Source organism: Lycium ferocissimum, chromosome 9, assembly GCF_029784015.1.
Source record: "Lycium ferocissimum isolate CSIRO_LF1 chromosome 9, AGI_CSIRO_Lferr_CH_V1, whole genome shotgun sequence".
Taxonomy (NCBI): domain Eukaryota; kingdom Viridiplantae; phylum Streptophyta; class Magnoliopsida; order Solanales; family Solanaceae; genus Lycium; species Lycium ferocissimum.
Genome location: NC_081350.1, coordinates 42,010,901 through 42,033,110, shown reverse-complemented (window position 1 = coordinate 42,033,110; position 22,210 = coordinate 42,010,901). Strand labels below are relative to the sequence as shown.

At 32.3% G+C, this 22,210-nt stretch overlaps 1 protein-coding gene, 1 non-coding gene and 1 pseudogene across 2 annotated transcripts; 2 read left to right on the top strand and 1 right to left on the bottom strand.

Moving 5' to 3' along the window:
- The first annotated feature begins 6,013 nt into the window (after positions 1 to 6,013).
- LOC132030888 (RING-box protein 1a-like) lies at positions 6,014 to 10,375 on the top strand. Its single transcript, XM_059420656.1, has 5 exons — positions 6,014 to 6,221; positions 7,443 to 7,493; positions 7,616 to 7,675; positions 10,108 to 10,179; positions 10,269 to 10,375. Exons 1-5 carry the CDS (start codon positions 6,101 to 6,103, stop codon positions 10,304 to 10,306), a joined length of 342 nt encoding a protein of 113 aa, XP_059276639.1. The 5' UTR covers positions 6,014 to 6,100; the 3' UTR covers positions 10,307 to 10,375.
- A 1,229-nt stretch (positions 10,376 to 11,604) lies between these two features.
- TRNAS-GCU (transfer RNA serine (anticodon GCU)) lies at positions 11,605 to 11,686 on the bottom strand. The gene has a single exon. It is a non-coding gene; the product is annotated as a tRNA-Ser (tRNA).
- Positions 11,687 to 15,057: 3,371 nt separating this feature from the next.
- On the top strand, positions 15,058 to 17,339 carry LOC132030887 (protein LURP-one-related 6-like; annotated as a pseudogene).
- Positions 17,340 to 22,210: the final 4,871 nt, after the last annotated feature.

Here is a 22,210-nt window from a genome sequence, read left to right as displayed (position 1 = left end):
GAAAATTTATGACTCTTTAACACCTCCAGGTCTCATTTATGATCCATTACTTTCACTTCACATTACTGTTTGGGGACTATTGTCTTTCTTAAGATAAATTGATGTGACGTATTGGCAGAACTAAGATTTGACTGATGGTTTTAGATTCCAATGTTTAAAAATTACTGGAATTTAAATTAAACGAATTTTTAAGACAAATACAAAGTTTAAATCAAAGCAATTGGGTTCGACTGAACTCGTAATCAAAACTCTCCCTCCGCCCCCAGTATCTGAGAACAAATTATTTTATTCTTATGAGAAGCAGAAGTAGATTCCAGATTTGAAGTTTGCTTACAGTGCACTACTTATAAAATTTAATAAAGGGAAAAGGGTTAAACATACCACTCTACTTTATTTTATTAATTAACTTTACCCTCCGCGTGATGTTTATTCAAGAATACAATGCTGTCCATTTTCAGAACTTTTCACCCTATTTATGGCTGATGACTCTAGAAAGGTTAGATTGACTTAAATTAGCATAAAGCACAATTCATTACATTATATCAATATAATTTATTCCTTAATTGGATAATTAAACCAGTAATAAAGCATTGAACAACGATGAATTTAAAACCATTTACAGAAAAGCAACACTAGAGAGAATTTGTGGGGGCTGTGTTTAATAACTGAGTCGGGGCGGGTCAGAGAATTGAGTAATTTTTTTTTTTTTTTTTTTGAAATCGGATAATAAGAGGATTTGTGGTTTTCCATCCAAAATTGGATGAGTGTTAACTTCGTGGGCGGCAGGGGTATATTTATCCACAATCACTAACGAAGGGTAAAGTTAGCTAATAAAACAAAATAGAAAGGTATATTTATCTTCATATTTATATAAGATTTTGGACAAAATTTACTGAATTCTGATGTACTCATATGTTTTACAAGTACTTATGCGAAGGTGTGCACGCAATGTCCTTTTTAAATCGGTGAATATTTCTTATTATAGTGGGAACACGAAGTGAAGGTTAGAAAGTTTGAGAAGAAGTACCAATTCCGAGAGCAATTTCATCCGTTCACTTTTACTTGTCCACTATATTGAAAATAATTTTTCATTTTTTACTTGTCCACTTTAGCATGTCAAGAGAAAAACAATCTTTTCTTTCTTGTTTTACCCCTACTATTCATTACTCATTTTCCAGATCTATTAAGAACATGCACCAATTAATATGAATATTATACTGAAAGACATACTTCATTTATTAATTCTTAAGGGGGGTGCAAAGTCAAAAGCGGACAAGTAAAAGTGAACGGAGGGAGTATATATCAGGTGGTAGCGAATGTTGGTCCAATATCTTTACGAGATAAGTGTCGTAGAGATGCAAATGTAAAGATGAATGTGAGATCATACAAGATTAGATAAGATTAAAAATGATCACATTTATCTTAAGGTACAAATAGCACGCATTGAGGATAATAAAATAAGAGAAAGTCACTTGGGATGATTTGTCAAAATCATACGTCAACTTACATATGCACTGGTCCTACACACACACATAAGTGGGTGAGGCGAGAGTCCTTCACTGCACTCATTGAAGAGAGAAGAACATATCATATATAGTATTATAGTATTTTTCTATTATTAGTAGGTGAAGTGTGGGCCTGGCTAAGTGTGGAAAACTCTTTTACATGTGCACGGTAAAATTAGAACATGTTTAATAAACCTTAGTCGACCTCCAGAAAGCAACAATTAACTTTTTCAATATGAGATTCTCTTTCTATTATTAAGGTGCTCTCTTCAATCTCTCAAGGACAAGAAAACATCAACTACCATTTTGGATTCATATGTACATATTCTTTTTGGTTTATTTGCTATTATGATGATATGAATAAATCTTAAATAAAATAACGCGAATTCATATAGCTAATCTCAATTTATTTTTGACTGAAGCAATATAATTATTATTGTTATTGTTGTTGCTGTTTCTCATTTAGATATTCTGAACACGTGATTTCTCTCATACATCTTGGCCAAATAATGAAACGAAGCCACTCGCCATAATTGTTCAAAATGTGTCAATATCGATGCTTACACAGTTGCACCCTGGAAAACAGCTTTTGCATAGAAAACACATGCACAATATTTATGAATAATTTGACTAGTCATTATAACAATTATAAAAAATTGGCAGGAAAATTCACCAAATCAATGAGCTCACAATTGAATGAGTGAAAGTTTATGGAAAATTGAGTCAGCCGACAAGGGCATATTCATTAAATCAGCTTTTTGTTGGTTTGATTTTGTCAAAAAAAAAAAAAAAGATTTCTCCTTAAATATGTTACATAAACTTCCAAAATTGTAGCATAAATAGTACTAATTTAATTACTTTTTATGAAAAATGTCATTTATCAAGATATCTTGATAATAATCAATTAGATACGGATGAATAATTCAAGAACTCTACTAAAGACAAGTTCTTTGTTTTAATATGAAATAAATAATTGGATAATTGACTTATCAAAATAAAAAGACGACAATTAAACTAGAATGCAAAGATAAATTACAGAACGGGACTGCAAATCAAAAGGGTGCACTTAGCTATTTGCACACCCCTTAAGAAATACTAATTTCTAGGCAAAAAATAGGTAATTTAACTAAACTATCCCTAATTAAATAGGTATTAGAATTTGATCACTTAACACTTAATAAGGGCAAATCTGAAAAAATAAGGTTAATTTTTTTTTTTGGTAAGTGAACACTCTTTTTGAATGGGAGGGAGTAATATATATCGTAAACTATTAAATTTTTTTATATAAATAATACGTGCAATTATATTCTTAAATAGGCATTTATATAGTCGGTTTGGTTTGATGTTTTCGATTATTTTTTGCTTAAAACCAAAAACTAAATTTTATTGGTTTTTAAATTAAAAATCAAAATCAAATAATAACAAGTAGTTTTTTCTTTCGATTTGGTTTGATTTTCAATTTTTGGTGTAACACCTCTAAAGACAGCGTATAACTAGGCCCCTTTTTATTTAAATGGAGGACATAGTTGTTCTAGATCAAATAATACTGAAGTATATTTAGACCTTTCCCAAACTTAAAATCATGGCAACGATAGAGTAAATGAAATAGGTTAAGATAAGGTATCATGAGCGAAAATTAGAATCATGAGGATAGAATTTGTGAATTATCCAACAAGATAGTTAGGTTTAATATATTATAAAATCCTATTAATTTGTCATGAATCGCATGCCACCAATCTGAGATATATATATATATTTTTTTTTTTTTTTTTGTATCTTTAAAATCATGACCACTGCACTGCACATGGTTTGTTAGTAATCCGACAAGACATCTGCTCGTTGAAGATAGCATGAAATCCTAATTTGTATGCCACAGTTATCTGCTTTACTATCTTTGCGCTTCAACTTTATAATTTTCGTCCAATATTTTTTTTTAATTAAATTACAAAAACTATTTCTAAACCATTATCAAAACTGAGGACCTTTTTAAATAACACTCCATGTTTATTTGAAGTAATATTTATCCGAAATGGCCCATATGTTTAATATTACTTGAAATGACCCTTTTTTTTTTTTTAACCCGGATTGGTCTTTTTATAAATTATTATAGACTTTTATACAAGGTTGATACATTATCTATGGTAAGTATATAATGTTGTATTCGTATGTATAAAAGTTGTTGCAAAAGAAAAAATGGCTATGCCGATGTAACTTAAAACTATGACTACGTGGATGTAATATTTTATGTTGAATTGTATATTATTGAAATTAACCCTTTAAATAACCAACGCAAAAATAGCCTATTTGTGTGAATCAATCCCAAAAAAGTAGCGTCCATGTAGGAGAATTCACATATTCTTTGGACAATTAGTCCAATAAAATAGCCTTAAGTAAAATTGACCTATTCAAACGGGCTTCAGTTAAGCCCAATCCAATTCATCTCAGGCCCAGGCCCACTAACTTCTTCAAAATTACTTAAATGGACAATTCGCAGAATTGATACTTTTGGGGAATTACCAAAGTTATGGTCTTTAAATTTTGTCCTCAAATGCGGGTTAACTTTGATAATTCCTTAAGTTACGCCGGTCCCAAGATTTTACCTTCATCTAAAATCAAAGTTATTGGATACTTATGCCTTAGATTCGAATCCCCGCATAACTTCGCTTCAAATATTTAAAAAAATTGCATTAAAGATGTAAGATTTGAATTATTGCATACTTATCTTTGCCTAAGGCATGAGTATGACTTTTGTTAATATGATTAACTAAAGCCTTGCTAATTTTTTTTTAAAATTTTACCGTACGCGGGTTCGAACTCGGCGCATATATATATTTTTTCAAAATGAAGGCAAACATTTAGTTATCTTAAAAAAATGTTCCGCTATTATGGGGCATATTTTTAGTTATGCCTTAACTAAAATGGTGTGCTTTTGGGGTGGTCTTTAAATTTTGTCCCTCAAATTGCTGGTCTTTAAGTTTTACCCTTCGTCTAAAATCCATTGGGTTCCAGGTTCGAATTCCCGCTCAGTCAAATATTTAAAAAAAAATTGCAAGGCAGAGTTTGAATTTCTCTGATTTTTAATTATGATTAATAACTAAAAACTTGCCTCGAGGCATATAAATTTTTTTTTAAGACAAATTTTTAGTTATGCTTAAGGAAAAGTTCATTTTATATGGGCATATTTTTTGTTATAAGACTTTAACTAAAAGTATGTCCCATAAGTCGAAATTTCTAAGGCATAACTAAACTATGCCTTGTAAAAAAAAAATTATGCCTAAGGAAAGTTCTATCTTATGGGGCATATTTTGGGCGGTACCATCCCATAAGGCATAACTAAACTATGCCTTCAGAAAAAAAAATTATGCCTAGCTTATGGGGCAGACTCTTAGTCATGCGGGATCCGGCATAACTTTAGTTTTTCCTTAAGGAGTGTATGCCAGATCCGACATACACACCCCTTAGCCTTGTCTTGCGATTTTTTTTTTATTTTATGCCTGAGCGGAGGTTTGAAGTGCAAAACTTAAATACCACAAATATGAGGGCCAAAATTTAAAGACCACCCCAAAAGAAGGGAAATCCGCGGAAAAAAAATGTACTTAAATCTCTAACTTACAAATTATGTGTAATTATAATTTTAAATAGGTATCTGTATCGGTCCGTTTTGGTTCGTTTTGTTCGGTTTTTTTTTGCTTAAAATCAAAATCAAAATAAAATAAAATTTTATCGATTGTTAAACAAAAAAAAAAATGTTACTCCCTCTATGTCAATTTATATGTAGTCCGCTTTTCGAGAGTCAAACTTCTTTTTTTTTTCTTTTCTTTTTTTTTTTTACTGTGAATTCGGCCATACAATCTTTAAGGATTTTGAAAAATAATTTACATATTTAGAAAAATAACATAAAAAGTACGAAAAAGGTCTAAAAATGCCCTTGGGCTATCCAAAAAGGTTTAAAAATACCCTTCATCCATCTATTGGGCTAAAAATACCCTTGTTACACATATTTTGGCTCATTTATGCCCTTAAAACTAACAGCTCACTTTTTTTTTAATTTTTGTTTTTTTACGTGACGTCTCTCTATTGATTGAAATTAGAACACATCCCCATCAGATCTTTTACCTTCATCCCGACCCAAGACCCATAACCCCGAACCCATTTCTCATTAAGAAAAAAAACCTCTCCATCAAACACTATCCCTTCCAAACCTGTCCCACCCATGGAAAATTTCAAAAACTAAATTTCTATGCCATTATCAAATCCTTCGACACAAAAATAGCCTATTTATGTGAATCATCAACCACAACCCCCCCGCTCCCCCTCCCCCCAAAAACCCATAACCCCCAAAAGTAGCTTCTTTGTAGGAAAATATAACCTATCCTTTGGACAAATGGTCCAAAATAATAGGCTAATACACCCTATTCACACGGGCTTCATTCAAGTCCAATCCAATCCATCTCAGGCCCAAGACCAGGCCCACTAACTTCTCTCTACTTAAACTTCTCAAACTTAGAAATACAAATTTTCCATCAAAAAAACACTACAAAATAATTTTCAAAAAAATACGTAAAACTGTTCTAGAAGCTTTCAAAATTCAATCAATGGCGTCACCGGATACTGACGTGGCAATGGTTCCTGCGGCCAGCGAGACGGGCACAATTACTAAAAAGCCCAAAAGATTTGAGATTAAAAAATGGAATGCTGTTGCTCTTTGGGCTTGGGGTATTTCTATTTTCTATAACCCTAATTATACGTAATTTATTAATGTTAAATTAAGAAATTAGTTACGAGTGAATCTATGTATTATTTTATTAGTTATTCCACCTTCTATCCTATATCATAATGTTGTAAACTTAGTGTAAATATATGTTTAGGTATTTTTAAATGTAAATTTGATGATTTTTCTGATAATGTTGTGTGAACCGACACTTACTTTGGATGGTTTGTTACGTATCGTTTGATAATGTATTAGTATATTATATTGTATTGTGTTGTACTGTATTGTTTTGATGAATATAATGTTTGGATAGGTTGTATCGTTTTCCGTGATTACATAATGCCATTGATCAAGGATAAACCTACAAGAAACGTAGGGTATGGGGTAGGGCTATTATAAAAAGGCAGGATAAATGATAAAATAAGATTATTAAATAATAAGCAAAGACATAATAAAGGGCAGCTCGTCGCACGGGGCTCCCGCTATGCTAGTGTCGGGAAGGACCTCTCTGTGTGGTTTGCGAGCTATTGCTTACCTTGCATTTACGTGCGCACCCAAGAGGGTAGCCTCGTTCCCGCGATGTCATCAAAAATAAATAAAAATATAATAAGCAAAGACATAATGAGAAGGAAAAATATAGTAATGACGGGATCACACCAAATCGTTCGTTACATAATATGGAACTTTTCGTTGTTATGTGACTATGGATTTCACGATATAATATAATAAGATTTAAGTAACAATAAAAGCAAACATTGTATTTAAACTAACAACACAATACAATAGGGGCAAGAACCATCCAATCAAGCTGTTCATATAAATATATGTTTAGCAACATTGACTGAAGGTGCTTACTGCAATTTGAAGTTGTTCCATTACCCCTGTAGGAGGGGGTTTGATCATAGATGTTCTTTTTACAGACAATTTGCCTTCTATGTTTAATTTTGAGTGTTACTATTCTCCTTGTAGCACTTATTGTTACCTCAATAAAGAAAAAATTCTGACTATGTTGTTGCATCATACATTACTATCTGCATTTGACATCAAATATATTATGAGTGTAAGAGTAGCTCTGTACAGCCATGATTTTGAGTTACACATAATATGAATTATTGTATTTTTGTGTTTGTGTGCTTATTTTATTTTATTCAACATGCACACTGTCTGGATCGTGTTGAACTGGTCTTTCTGATTCTTTTATTTAATCTTGTGATTTCTGGTTGCAGATATTGTGGTAGATAATTGTGCTATCTGTAGGAATCACATCATGGATCTGTGTGAGTTTTGGCTCTCTTTTCAATACTGTTCAGTTCAATATTTCCTTTTCTTTGATAATGATATCATTAGGAAATATTTTATCTTCTTAATAGTTGAAATCATTTATGCTAATTTTGATTAGGTATCGAGTGTCAAGCTAATCAAGCTAGCGCAACAAGTGAGGAATGCACAGTTGCTTGGGGTATGTAGCTCTTGTTTTGTTGATTTAATATTTTAGTTTGTCAACTTGCCGCGACCTTTAGGCTTTTTTATCAAATTAATTTGCATTGTAATCAACTTTAGCTACATCTTATGTGTATTACTATTTGATACCTTAGATTTTGTCGAGACAAAAACTACTTGATTCTGCTTAATTGTTGAGATAGAAAGAAGGATGTGTTTGCGCCAATGGCCATGTAGTTATTATCTAGTGTTTGATTGAGTGTTGTTAAAAGGTAGATTTTCTTTATTCCTGGTGTTTAGGCGATTGCTGTACCTTAATAATTGGACAGTATTGGAATAGATAATTAGTTTCCTTTTGCATGTTCTTAATTGTGTGAGATGAAGGATGTTGGGTGTATAATTTTGATGGCTGAAAAATCTTAATGTAATTTTTTTTGTTAATACAAACAAATTAGGAAAATAGGATAAAATTAATTTAGTGAAATCAGGCTTTCCTAGTATAAAATGGATTTCTTTTTGGTAATATGAAGAGATGATGTTTATTTAGGGAGAGAAAGCCCATAGTTTTCAAAGGTAGAAACATTTCGGATGGACTAAAGCCTTGACAAGGAATTACCACACACGAGAAGAAGTTAGTGTCATCTTGAGATCATCTGTATAGCGAGAGCTTAGTGCACCGTGCTGCCCCTTTTAAGAGTTGAATTGGGATTTTGGCAATCATGGCTGGTGTTAATAGAAGATTGTTTATTTTTACTTTCTGGTTATTACAATTTTGACTTGACTATCATGGTTTTTCTAATGGAAGATTATTTGTTCTGTTTTAATAGTCTGTCACACACAGAACTCGTGATGATTTCACCTTCTATCTCTCCTTCATCTTCTCTCTTTCGTCCTTTCCTCTTGCTTCCTTTCTTTTGGGTTGCAACTGAAAGATTATTTGTTGTTCTGCCTAGTGAGTTCAAAAGATGGTACGCTTAGTATCTTATTTCTCCTCCCACTATAGCTTGCCCTTACGCTCCATCAACCAACAGAATAACCCACTGTGCAGGCTTTGTAATCCTCCCTTTTAATCCTGATGCTAGGTGAATAGGAAAGACCAGTGTCAGTATATCACTAAAGTCTGGATGAAGTAGGAAGTCATGTAGTGAAGTAGGAAGTCATGTAGTTATTAGGGGAAGAAAAAGAAGAGAACTTTTCTTTTTGAGAAAGGATAAGAAAACTTTTTTTTTTTTTTTAAAAGTTCTATCAATTTTTGTTGCCTGGAGTGTACTTCTTTTCTTCTTCTTAGAATAACAACGAAAGCCTGTTTTCTATTTCTTCCTTTAATCCTACAATAGAAAACCTCTCTTTTTTGAGAATCTCTTTCCTCGGATTTTGTTTCTTACTGGCTGGGGAAGGTCATGGTTGAAGGTTTCAAGGTTGCTGAAGAAATAGATAACTGGCAGCCATTCCATTGTTTAGGTAGTAGTACAGTAATACTGAGTTAGCAACTTGTCTGGAGCATAGGATAACAAGCTTGGGAAATTGTTCTTTCCATTCTTGAAATGAGAGTGCTCTGTATTTTCTTAATTAAATCAAAGTGATTGTGTCTCTTTTAAATGGAATTTTACTTGTCACCGACTCACCGTCCACAATAAAATTGTGTATGGTAGGAAAATAATCTTCCTGCAATTTGATTAAAATTGAAAGTGGGGCAACTCGAGATATGCAAGCCATGTGTTGATGGTATTACACTTACATCATTCAGCTGGTCATCCACTTGTATGTTTCCAAGTTAACAACCATGTTATATTTTCCTTAAGTTTGAGTGACGTACCAGATATAATTGTAACCAAGCAACCAAAATGCTATTCTGCATGGCTGCTTATATTATTTCATCAATGTGCTTTAGTGTAGTCTGGTGGCTGAATGTCTCCGATAATTGTTTTATAGTGCTACTAATGTTTGTAGAATAAGATGTTAATCAATAAGGTGCAGACTGATAAGGCATAGTCACAAAAAAAGTAGAAGTATCTGCAAATCATACCTTTCCCTCAAGGCTTTTGTTGTAGCGAGTATTAAGTTGTTATTGCAGAAAATGTCACATTGGGTTTGCTCCAGCTCTAGTGCACATCTTTGGATCATTAGATAATCGGCACTTGCCATTACTTGAGTTTGTTATGTCCCTTCTAAGGTGGTATCAACCCTGTGCTTATAAAAGAATGTGGCATCCTTTGCCAAGAATTCTGAAGATAACAAATCCGATCCTTTAAAAATGACAAGAGCTGGGTTCCTTGAGACACTCTTGACTAGGTACAGAAGGCGTCAAATATTCCTGTATGAAAAGTATGTTCTCTTTGTGATGGGGCAAAAGTTGCACTACATTCATTAATCCTGTTTATGCCTTTTGGGATGTGGATTTCAATCTGTTATTAGGAGTTCATTGTTTGCCATATCTGCTGATCATTGCAGGGGTTTGCAACCATGCATTCCACTTCCATTGCATTAGTAGGTGGCTCAAGACTCGTCAAGTATGTCCACTCGGTAAGTTGTATATTTGATGTCTCTGCAAATATGTAGGCCGCCGTTGTATGTTACCCGCTAATTACTGTATGACCTGCCTTATCTTTCAGATAACAGCGAGTGGGAGTTTCAAAAGTACGGTCACTAGAATTTACTGTTGGTGTACAGTGAATGGGAGGAGTTTCAGAAGTCTGGTTACTATGGTTCTGCTGCCTTCTTATGTTCCTTTCGTTTTTATTCTGCAAATATTCAAAGCTAGGACTCAAACTATGTTTTGAATTGTCGCATGTCTGTTTTAGGTCGCCTCGAAAGAATGAAATGTGATTGGAGATATTCCATATCTTATGCTAACTCTTGTAGAAATAGAATCATCTTTGAGGAATTTGACAATGATACTATTGGTCATTCTCGTTTAATTTTAGCAGTGATATAATCCTGAAATCCAAAGAACCAAAGAGTTGATTGCATATTCTTTACCAATACTAGAAAAAGATCAAAGTTCATTGGGATCATCAGTGGAGCTCAAATGGTTTATGTGTTTGCTTTCTAATGATGGTAGAAAAGGGAAGTTGTGAAGGCACTTAGTTACTTCTTAATGCAAAAAAATCATAAAGACGTAAAGATTGATGCACAATTCGGATAATGGAAATTTTGTGAATATACATCTTGAATAATGATTTTAAGGGAGTAAAATGTTATATAAATCAAAAGGCAAAAGAAATGCTTTGGAGACTGTCAACTTAATTACTTAAAATCGAAAGGAAAAAGCTATGAATAATAAATAGTACATCAACATTTTATTACATTTATGTCATGATAAGAAAGGGGAGCTTCTGCAATTGAAATTACCAAATATCTCATTGGGTTTTCAAGACATTCCAATCAAATACGAACAGATTAGACGGAGGTATACATTCAGAATTAGGATAAGCCTCAACACACCTTATCTATGGCATGGTACTAATAATAATTTCTGTGTACGCGAATGACGTGTTTGAACCTCTCATGGACAATGCTAGGACTTGTCGTGGAACTAAAAAATAAATGAAGTTTAATTTCTCTCCTTCGAAAAAGCATTGGCTAGATATTGATGGATCAAGGCTCTAAATTTTTTTTTTTTTTTTCACAACTAAGTCGATAAGTCTTCGTGTGTCCATGCATGCAATATATAAATACACACACACAAGCCTTAGAGGGACGGACCAATTTCCTCGATAAAATAAAATGGAGTTTAAGGTATATACATACGTTAACGTAACGTGTTTTAATTTTAAGCATAAAAATTCAATACTCTAGATATCCTTTGAATAATCTGATAGTGTAATTTTTTTATATATATGTTGACAGTGTATGAACTTAAACCTGTAGAAATACTACAGTATATTACTTGACAGATAAGTACAATTTGGGAGCAAAAGAGGATGAACCAAAAACAAAAAAGCTAAACGTCGCCTGAGAGATTCGAACTCTCGCGGGGAAACCCCATGTACTTAGCAGGCACACGCCTTAACCACTCGGCCAAAGCGACTCTTGTTGTTGAACGCGTCTTTAAATCATTATTGTACCAGAACAATAGAGAGTTTTCTAGAGTACACATTATAAATATTTTTATTATATATGTCTATATAATTCTCTTGTTCATCGATTTCTGTTACTATCGGTATTTCTTGTACTGCAGTTATGGTATTATTTTGTTGTTATTACTGTCCCTTTTGCAGGATGCTTTTTTATGCTATGCTTTTCTTTTATTAGTCATGCATTCCAAACTATTTTGATATGCTTTCTTTGAGCCGAGGGTCTATTGGAAACACCTTCTCTACTTACTAGGTAGGGGTAAGGTCTGTACACTCTACCCTCTTCAGACAGAGACGGAGCTAGAATTTGAGATTTGTGAGTTTCGAATTCAAACTCTTTAAATTACTACTGGATTCTAAATTACTAATTTATACATATTACATAAATTTCTTAAGGCAAATATAAGGTTTGAACAAAAGCTTGTGGGTTCGGCCGAACCTGTCTTCGACACTATGGCTCCGCCACTGCTTCCGGACCCCACTTATGGGTCTACACTGGGTATGTTGTTGTTGTTATATGTTTATATAGTTCGAGAAACAAATAATAAGTTCAATTAAATAACAGAGCCTGCTTAGATCCATTATTGCACCCTTCACCAACTCCATGCACTGTTTTGCTGAAAATAAGGTGCTAGATATCTACACTGAATTCTTTCTGGTACTATTGTTTTCGAAACGGGCTATCAATTATGTAGTGTAAAATTCAGTCACAGGCTGACAAAATTAAGTCATAAATAGTATATTATGAACTTATATAGACGCTCGAAACTTAATTGGAAATGCACTTAATTGCTAAAAATTTAAGGTTTGAATTATTACAATACTCATAGTTTTGTTCATGACAAGCAAATCAAACATGTTTATCCTTTCCCACGATTGAAACCTCTAATTTATACGTTTACTACAAGTCTCCTTTAATGAGAAACATTTTAGTGTTCTGCTTTTTCTTTTTCATGAAAAAGAAGAAATGATAGAAAACAAAGCAATATTTCTTATAGGCTAATTTTAATTTACTAATTTTCAATATTCTTATTGTATACGCTGCCTAAAATTAGGAATAATACACACTGACAGAGAAGTCGTAATATTTTGTAAACCCTTTTCTCTTGGATTTTACGTAAGTTGGAGGAACCTTTCAAGATATCCTTTAATATACATTAGAAAAAGAGGTAAAAATTTAGTCAAACAAAAAAAAAAATTACCTTACCTTTTTCTTATTTTATTCTTACGTACTTCACGTTAATAGACCAAAATTAACTTGAGCATTTGAAAGTAGAACTACTCTTTGATTTGACGTAACTTGAAAGAAATCTCCCAAGGTCCTAAATATAAATTTTCCAGAAAATTGTAAAAAAGAGCTTGTTCAAAGATTCCAGTCATATGCTGAATTTTGTGGCATTAAGTTATATATACCGTTAGCGAAAATATTTTTTTATACTATCAGGTTACTCAAAGAAGATTAAGCTTTCTTGAAATGTAAAATTTCTAATCTTGAAAATAAGACATATTACCAAATACCAACTATAACGGAAAAAATTAAAGTGACCTAACTAAATGATTCTTCAGTCAATACCTTTTGTTTTATGATGAGCTTAAGTCAATTATATATACCGGTCAATATAAAAAGAAATTACACTATAACATGATAAAAGCAATCTAATGGTGTAAAAAAACTTTTGCATTTTATTTATTGATTTCCTATTTTACAGATCTTCAATGAAAAAGATAATATAGCTAAAAGAACCTTTGTAATGAATCATAAAGTCGGTCTCCCCGAGAAAAGGGTAGGATAAGACTAAGAGCCCGTTTGGATTAGTTGAAAAAAAGTGACTTTTAAGCATAAGTCTTGAAAGATTTGTAAGTCTTGAAAATTATTTTATAAATAAGCGGTTACGTGATTGGATAAAAGTGCTTAAAGGGTTTTTAGAAGTAAGGGTAGTATTGAGATTAATAGAAAATATAAGAGATAAATTAAAAGGATAAAGTTGTTGGTCAAACCAAAATGGCTTTTAAGCCAAAAAAATAAGTTGGGGTTGAGCAACTTTTTGGTTTTGGCTTATTTTAAGCACTTTTAACTTAATTTAAGTTGTTTTTCATTTTTCTAAACACCCAAATAAGTTTAAAATGATTTATAAGCTGGTTTGGCCAACTTATAAGCCAATCCAAACGGAAGCTTCTAAATTTACACGTTTTATTTATTAAAAAGAAAAAAGAGAATTATTGTAGAGTAGCAAAAAATTCTAACTCAAAGTCAATAAGATTCTCCTACAAAGAAAGTCTACCCCTATTGAAGAAATATCATGCAAACAAGTAAAGAGAACATGAAGAGGGTTGATTTTCAACGAGATATTCCCCTATACAGTAAGTAGGGAACCAAACTTCAAAAGGCTCGAGTACCCTTTTTTGAATTGCTTGTAAAAAACATTCATTATATTTTAACTAAAATTATAAGGTTATAATGAAAAAGAAAACCTAACCCTTTTTGAATATATTGCTTGTAAAAGACATTTAATATAACTAACACGAGAAAGTTACAATAGAAAAGAAAGAACATAACCCCTTTTTGAATTGTTTGTATTCAATGAAGCTAATTTACTTGGTGACTTGTTAGGTTCATATATTAATTATGCGGGCTCATAATATTAACAATATTTATATTGTAATTAATAATAAAGACATTGGAATGCTGTGATTATTGATGAAAGTGCTTTTAAGCATTTGTTTTTAAGTTAAAATAACAAAAATAACTTATAAGTCAAAAGTGATAAGCTCATCCAAACAGGCTCTTAGTCTAAGTGTATATCCTCATCTTTAAGTAGTTTGATCCTTGTATTGCTAATGCAGATATACTTATTTCATATTTATCTCATATACAATAATATTTTTTTTGTGTGTGTAACTTAATGTGGGTATTATTTGGCACCGTCAATTACCAATTGTTGCATTAAATAATGCTCCGATTATCTGTTCTTATGCGACCAACCAAAGTTGTAATAATTTGATGCAGGCTTTTAGGTGGTATAGTAATTATTCTATACAATGAACCATATGACCCCACTATCAAGAATTTCTACTCTATCTATCACATAAATAATAACTATAAATAACCATCCACATATAGAAAATTCTGCAGATTAGTAACTTGAAGAATAAGTTAGGTTTACCTGCTATAAACATGCTAGATAGAAATTAAGCGGATTAATAATTTAGTTGAAGAATAAGTCAGGTGTATCTAAGTTATACGACTTAACTAGAAGTCAGGTTAACCTGTTATGCAACATGTTAAAATATAACTCACACAATAATGATTACATTAGATTTGTCAGTATATATAAGTTAAAATCCAAAAACACATACAAGGTATTCCTTATTAAGGGTCGTCAGGTACAAGCCATACAAACTTTCAAACTCCACCTGTTGTAGTCAAGAAGATTCTTGAGGTTGATACAATAAGTCAATCAAGACTATACCAAACTTTGACTTTTTGAATAGTCGGTTTTTACACTTATAACCTATAAATACACACTATATCAATTATTGCTTCAACAACAATTTCAACAATCAACTAAAATATGGCTGCTGTAGTAAGTAAGGTGTTTTGTTCAAATTCTGAGATAGTTCTTGTAGTACGAAGTCGTCCACATGTTGTTAATGGTGGTGGTTTTATAGTCACAAATAATTGTACCCAAAATGTTGTTTTCAAAGTTGATGGATGTGGGATTCTTGGAAAAAAAGATGAACTTATTCTCAGAGATAGTGATGGTCATGATTTGCTTCTTATTAGGAAAAAGGTAACGTTTGTTAGTTATTTTTCTACTTTCAACTATCATGCATGTTTTACTCATGTGGTATTTAGAGGCTTGTTTTTCTGCTCGAATTTTATATATATCACAGGGTGAAGTGCAGGAGAAAGGTAGAGGTGTACATAAACCTTACTCTCACCTGGTAAAGGTAGAGATAGTTCCCATAGACCGATTTCAACGTGAGGTCCGTTGCAAATTAGCTGATCGGGTCATGATCTTGAATTCGCCCGTTGTTGATATCTTTGTTTATAACAATTGTGAAGGAATTTATTTGTGATTCGTACCTTCAATTTTCAGGGAGGAGTAATTGAAGCATTAAGCATGCAAAGGAAATGGAGGGGTTATAGTAAAGACTTTGAAGGTTCTGAAAAGTTGGTGTTTTGCTTGAAAAGAGCCCAATAACTCTTGTTTCTTCAAGAAAATGCCAATCAAGATTTCTATTGAATCAAATGATTACAAAGATCACAAGATTTTTCAGATTGCTGGATATTTCCCTGATAGAGCTTGTAGCATTATTGACTCCTCTGGCAATGTAGTTGCAAAGGTGATTTATTGGTGATATCTCTTTCATATATTTTTTTTTTCTTTCTTGGCTCTCTTTTAGAACTTTCCAGACCTTGCTAACGCGGGATGATTTATTCACCGGGCTTCCCTTTTGGTTCTCTTAAGAACTTGAAAAAACATGAAAATGAAACTTTCCAACAATGTTTTTCCTCCTTCCTTAATCACATGATCAAACGAACATGATACCAGAGCCAAACTTTGGTGAGTCAACTTTAATTTTACAATTGTCTCTCTCAATTCAGTCCTTCAAGCTATTATATTTGCTCCAAGCTAGCTCTTTAAGCCTGTTGAGCCTAATGTCCTTATGTATATAAGCAGGACCCTTCATTCAGAATGGTATATCATGAAAAATGAAAGTCCTATTTGGCCAAAGTATGACTTGCTAGCCCATAAATAAGTATCACGACGAAGCGGTTGTTGCCCACCTGACACGACTGCATGAGGGGTTGGTCAATCTTGATCTTGCTTGGTGATAACCCTCTCGATGATTGTCGACTCAACATTGATTTCGTACTCGAATTGAATCGGAGCGCCAGCTCTCCCTCCATCCATCGATCTCATTCAATAGATTGAACCCATTCTCAAAACTAAAGCAAAACCTCTCTCCATTTTCTTTCCTTCCATTTTGAGCTCTCATGCCAGCCAACTAACTTCTTCACCTTGAATGCCTCTTCTCTCTAGGGGAAGGGATTCGGTAAAAAGTTGGATTAGTAATTTTAAAAGCTATAGTAACCAATCATGTTAAAATTTATTGACCGTGTAAAAAAGTATTTGAACAGCCGGGAATTGTATATAACTTAAAATCATTTATAAATAGTTAAATAAGTCATGGTATGTTGCAGGTTGGAGCTAGAAGGAGGTACAACAAGTGATGCCAAGCAAAGATGTGTATACATTGACTATTAAGGCTGGAATTGATCAAGCTTTTGTTGTTGGAGTTATTGCTATTCTTGATTACATATATGATGGATCTACAAGATGCTAGTCCTATATCTATATAGTGGCAAAGAAGAAAATGCTCACCACATATTAATTATTATTCCTAAAGTTGTATGCAAGATTCTTGTCATCATCTTCTTGAATTGATGAGAATGTATTCATTACAATCTTTAAATTACTTGTTTTCCTTAATTATGTAAACTAGCTAGCTACTTGATGAATTCAATTACGAACCTTGTATTCAATGAATGTGTATCAATTATATTTGAAGTTATTGGCTACGGTCGAATAATCTCTCTGAGACTCTTTTTTCTTTTCTCTTCAGTTGGAACATATCTAATACTTCGTTATCTTTTACTTGTTCAGTTTGCATTTTGCACTCTCCTTTAGTAGGGGCAGACCCACAATAAAAGTTACGGTTCGGCACAATTCGGTAACTATAGTTCAAATTTGTATTTGTAGTAAGAAATTCACCTAATATGTATAATTAATTAAGTGTGGCTCAAAATCCATAAACTTAAAATTTGGGATTCACCTATGTCTTTAAGAAAATATATAATAAGTGTGTATTTTACTCTCCTTATAGATGGTACTTTGAAAATCCAAATTTGACTACTAATACTCCAATGATGTGGAAAATGATTACTTAATGACAAACTTAAAATTGATTTTTTTTTTTTTTGAAGAAAGAAAGAAAGAAAGAAAGAAGAAGAAGATGATGATTCTCTCTCAATTTACTAAAATGACCAAGTTAAACGAAAACTTAACTTTTAATATACCTTTATAATACATACTGGATAAATGGAAAAGAACGAACCGAGTTATAATACTAAATAAGAACTTTAGTTTCAAAAGGAAAATCAACTGCATGCTTTTTAATTTCCTTCCGCTGCTAAAGTGAATTATCATTTGTAGAATTCCGAATTAAGATGGTTGTAAAAATAAGAATAAGAGATATCGAATGGCCATGCAGTACATGTATTTTTTTAAGCTCCCATATTTTTTATTTACTATGTAGGGAACAAAAGAATCCTATTCTTTCGTGACACAGACAGAAACATTAACATCCGTATTAACCATCAAAGAATTCTAGTTTTTCATGAACTTTATAAAGGTAACTTTCAAATAAAATGATTAGCTACGCATCTCTCTCCATAGAAAAGAAAAGATATACTCCTTCCGTCTTATATTACTTGTCTACATAATTAAAAATATATTTGTCCCAAATTACTTGTCAATATATAATATCAAGATAGAATCTTTTCCATCTTATCTTTAATATTAAGTGTTCATGAAAATAATCAATATTGTTTAGAGTGCAATTTATTGAAGAAAGACAAAGATAAGATAGTAAAAATAAATCTTTTATTTATGTTTTCTTAAAGGGCGTATAAAGAAAAAAATGGACAAGTAATATGGGGCGGAGGGAGTAATACTCCTGGGAAGAAAAGTTTGACCACTGTACACTCTTTTTTTTTTTTTTTTGGACTTTAGTTGCTGGAAATATTCTCTCATTTTCATAGTACCTTTCAGGGCAAATTCTTAGAGCAATAGTAAATTTTTCTCGTTGTGATCAATGGTTCAGAATAGGTTGTTTTGTTAGAAATTCTCTATTTAGTCGACTCAATTATTTAATAGAATTGTATATAGATATGCTATAAATTAAGACGCTCATTTTGGGATATATATAATCTTATTTTATAAGGTATGGATTTTATATGTGTAGAAACCTAATTAACTTTTTAGTTATAATTGATGGGTTCATAAATGAAAAGTTACACCTCTTTTGAAAGGTTACATTTGAAGAGTTATACTATTAGGAAAGGTGTCTCCTATTATATATTGTTATTGATTCTTTTCCTCTCTCCATTAAAAAAGTATCGATCAAAAAACGTAACGAAACTTAGAAGATCATGAAACTTCAATTGATTAACTACTGATGGATCAAAGGTGAATGTCTTACTATTCTTCTAGTTTTATATCTCTGTCTAATTAAGTAATTATTTACTTGCGATCTTGTGTGGAATGTGTAAAGTTTTCCAACATGTTTGCATCATATCCTCTTTAATGATGGCCTTCTCAAATTTTGTATGAATGTGAAATATTTCATGCACAGAACTCTTTTTTTTTTAATCATTGTAGTATCCTTCCACATGACAAGCATGCATTTGATTTTCATGCCAGATTATTTGGCTTGTCTTGATCATAAACGCTACTCCCTAATCCCTAATTCCGTCCTTTTCATAGTCAAACAAATTTAGTCTAATTTATACATGTCACTTTATAAAAACAAGAACACGTTAAAAAAAATCTTCAATCGCACCTTTATAACTATAGAAGGCATACAATTGTTATGTCAACTTGAGAAAGAAATAAAGTTTATTTTAGTCAAATTCCCTCACAATTTCTGTTACTAAATAGTTTTTCTAAATTTATTTTCTTCTACGAAGTCCAAACCTAGCCTTCATTTTTGATACGTCAAATATTGAGCTCGTTTATTCCCTAATTAGTTACACATGCATCCCAATTTTTCTTAGATCCATCAGTATTATAAGACAGAGACAGTGTAATATTATTTTGGATGTTAAAGAAAATGAATAATCAGCAGGATTTAAATTTAAATTTAGTATATAAAACTCACTTAGAAAAAGAAAAACAATATAAAAACTTTAAGAGAAAAATAAAATGAACCTTCAAAAGGACGAATGATTCTATTGTTTTTGTTCATATTACTTCCCTTCATCTCAATTTTATGTGGTGCTCTACCTAAAATTTTAAGAAATAAAGTAAAACTTTTAACTCTCTTGTTTTCTCATTTTCTCCCTCCTCCTAGTCCCTAACTTGCTTGCTTTTATGCTTTGTAAGATGCTCCTGAGTGAACAATTTGACACGGTTTACATAAAATCAAGAGAAGCTTCGTTAAATCATGTCAGCCACTACTTGGCTGAAAAGAGCATCATATAAAGCATAAAGCAACAAAAATAAAGTTCATGGAGGTATCAAACAATTATTCTCGATTTATTATCGTTATTTTTTGTTTTGGATACATATAAGTGGGAAGATAAAACTTAAGCAGTCATTCAACCCAAAAATTTAAGGTCAAAACAGATTCTTTTTTTGGGCAAGTCTGTAGTTTCAGGATACCAAATTCAAGATAATTTGGCTTGTGTAAGGAGGAGCTATGCTTTTGCAGAATAAGATAATAAAAAAGTGACTAGATTTATCACTTTCTAACTAAATTTCTGTTGAAATAGAGTTTTTCGAACAAAAAGTTGTGCTGGCACTTTGAGCCAGTCTAAGTTGGGTCACTAAAATGGCAAAGCAGCTGCTGGTGGCAACAAAATCGCAGGTTTCATGAGTAATTCAAGAACAAACTGTGGTTCGAAAGACGCCTAATAGAAGTACCAGAGTGTTAAAATGGAAGATGTTTTAAGTTCACAGTGTGGGAATGGTGCCTTAAGTACGGTGTCAACAAAATATGAAAAAGCAATCAGGCAAGCCCTAAACCTAACCATACCGAATCGATTTATAGTGTTTTTTCAATAAAATCATGAATTTTTATTTAAAAAACACATCAATAATTAAGGTGGTCTTTTTAATATATACAAAAAATCGAAAGATTCTAAAATACCGAACCGAATAGCGCTACACATGTATGAAATATATTTTATATATTACAAATATGTTAAATTGTGTATATAAAATATATTTTATAAGTTCTATTTTAAATATAAAAAAGAATTTTGGCCACTAAATTTTGTGCCTTTAGTTGATTGGATTTATTTTCAAAAGGATACCTCATATACATAGTCATAGGGTCATAGATTTAGATGATTTAAGTAGGCATTTTTTTGTTATAGTTAGCACTAACGAAGTTTACCTAAACAATCTCCTCTACTATGTTGCTTGATGTATATGTATCAAATTAAAGTTGTGATTTCTTACATAGACTAATGTTTGTTTTGGCTCAATTCAACATTATTATCTTTGGCAAGTTATTCTTCTCCCTAATCAATCAATGAGATTCACGTCTCGATGAAACCATCGTTATTGTCTTGCTACTTGATATGACACATTTAAGTTTAATTACTTAGCGTAGTTTTTTTTAATAGCTTTTACATTAAATATTTCATAAGAAACAAATAAAAGATTTATTTGATCGTGTACCACAAATAGATTTGTGAAGGTCTATGTCGTTACATTTTCATGGCGGTGTATTTTTAGGTGACACTTTAAAACTAAAATAACCGAAAATTAACCGAACTATACCCAATCTCAAAAAGTCTAATTTTGGTTATACAAAATAAAATAACCGAAAAATTGGAATGGTATAATTTTTTAAAATAATGATCGAGCCATTCCATTGACACCCCTAGTATCCGCCCTTCACACAGCAATTCTTTCTTCATTTTTTAGTGCCTCATAAAACAGATATAAAACATGTGAAACGCTCAGCATAAAATGTAAATATAATCCCAGGCAGTAACGTTTTGTTGAAACTAAGATCCCAAGAAATGTTACATTCGACAATTCAAAACTCATTATCAGCATATGCAGAAGGAATCTGTCTATTCCCACCAACAAACGATCAAATAGGATCTTACAAGTCCTGATAGCGAACACACATTTCTAACTGAAACAGACTGTATCCCCTGGCTAATCAGTCACGCTCACTGATGGCTGTTAAGTGCTCGTCTCGATTTCCTCAGTAGTCAACACTCTAGGCGGGATCTTCTTTCTTCACAACACCAACCTGCCAAGAACCAGAAGACATCATGATACTAAGCAGTGAAATGATGCAGTTGTATATCCAAAAGAAACACTGCAATCACTCTAAGGTGACAAAAGTGGAACGAATTGTGCGATAAAGGTCTCAACACTATTGTCTGAAATTACTCGTCCTAGTCGCTAGTTATACGAAGATTAAGCAACTACACCATCTAATGGAATACGTATCTCATGGTAGTGGAATGGTAATGTTCCCAGGTGCAACTCAAGTGTGTTATAAAGAAATCAATCCCAAACAAGAAAATGAAACAACTCCTTTGAAAAAAGCCCAAGGAATAGCAAAAAGCACTGCTCTCACTCCCCTCCCCACTTCTCTCTTACTGCTCAAGTGGTGATCAACATAGGTAATAAAACCAATAACCCAAAAGGTGGATAATATGGGGT

Bases quoted from the DNA above. Each gene is read 5' to 3' on its own strand.
- LOC132030888 (XM_059420656.1), top strand. From the start codon at position 6,101: ATGGCGTCACCGGATACTGACGTGGCAATGGTTCCTGCGGCCAGCGAG. The intron at 6,222-7,442 runs GTATTTCTATTT...TTCTGGTTGCAG, and splicing joins TGTTGCTCTTTGGGCTTGGG to ATATTGTGGTAGATAATTGT. The intron at 10,180-10,268 runs GTAAGTTGTATA...CTTATCTTTCAG, and splicing joins TCGTCAAGTATGTCCACTCG to ATAACAGCGAGTGGGAGTTT.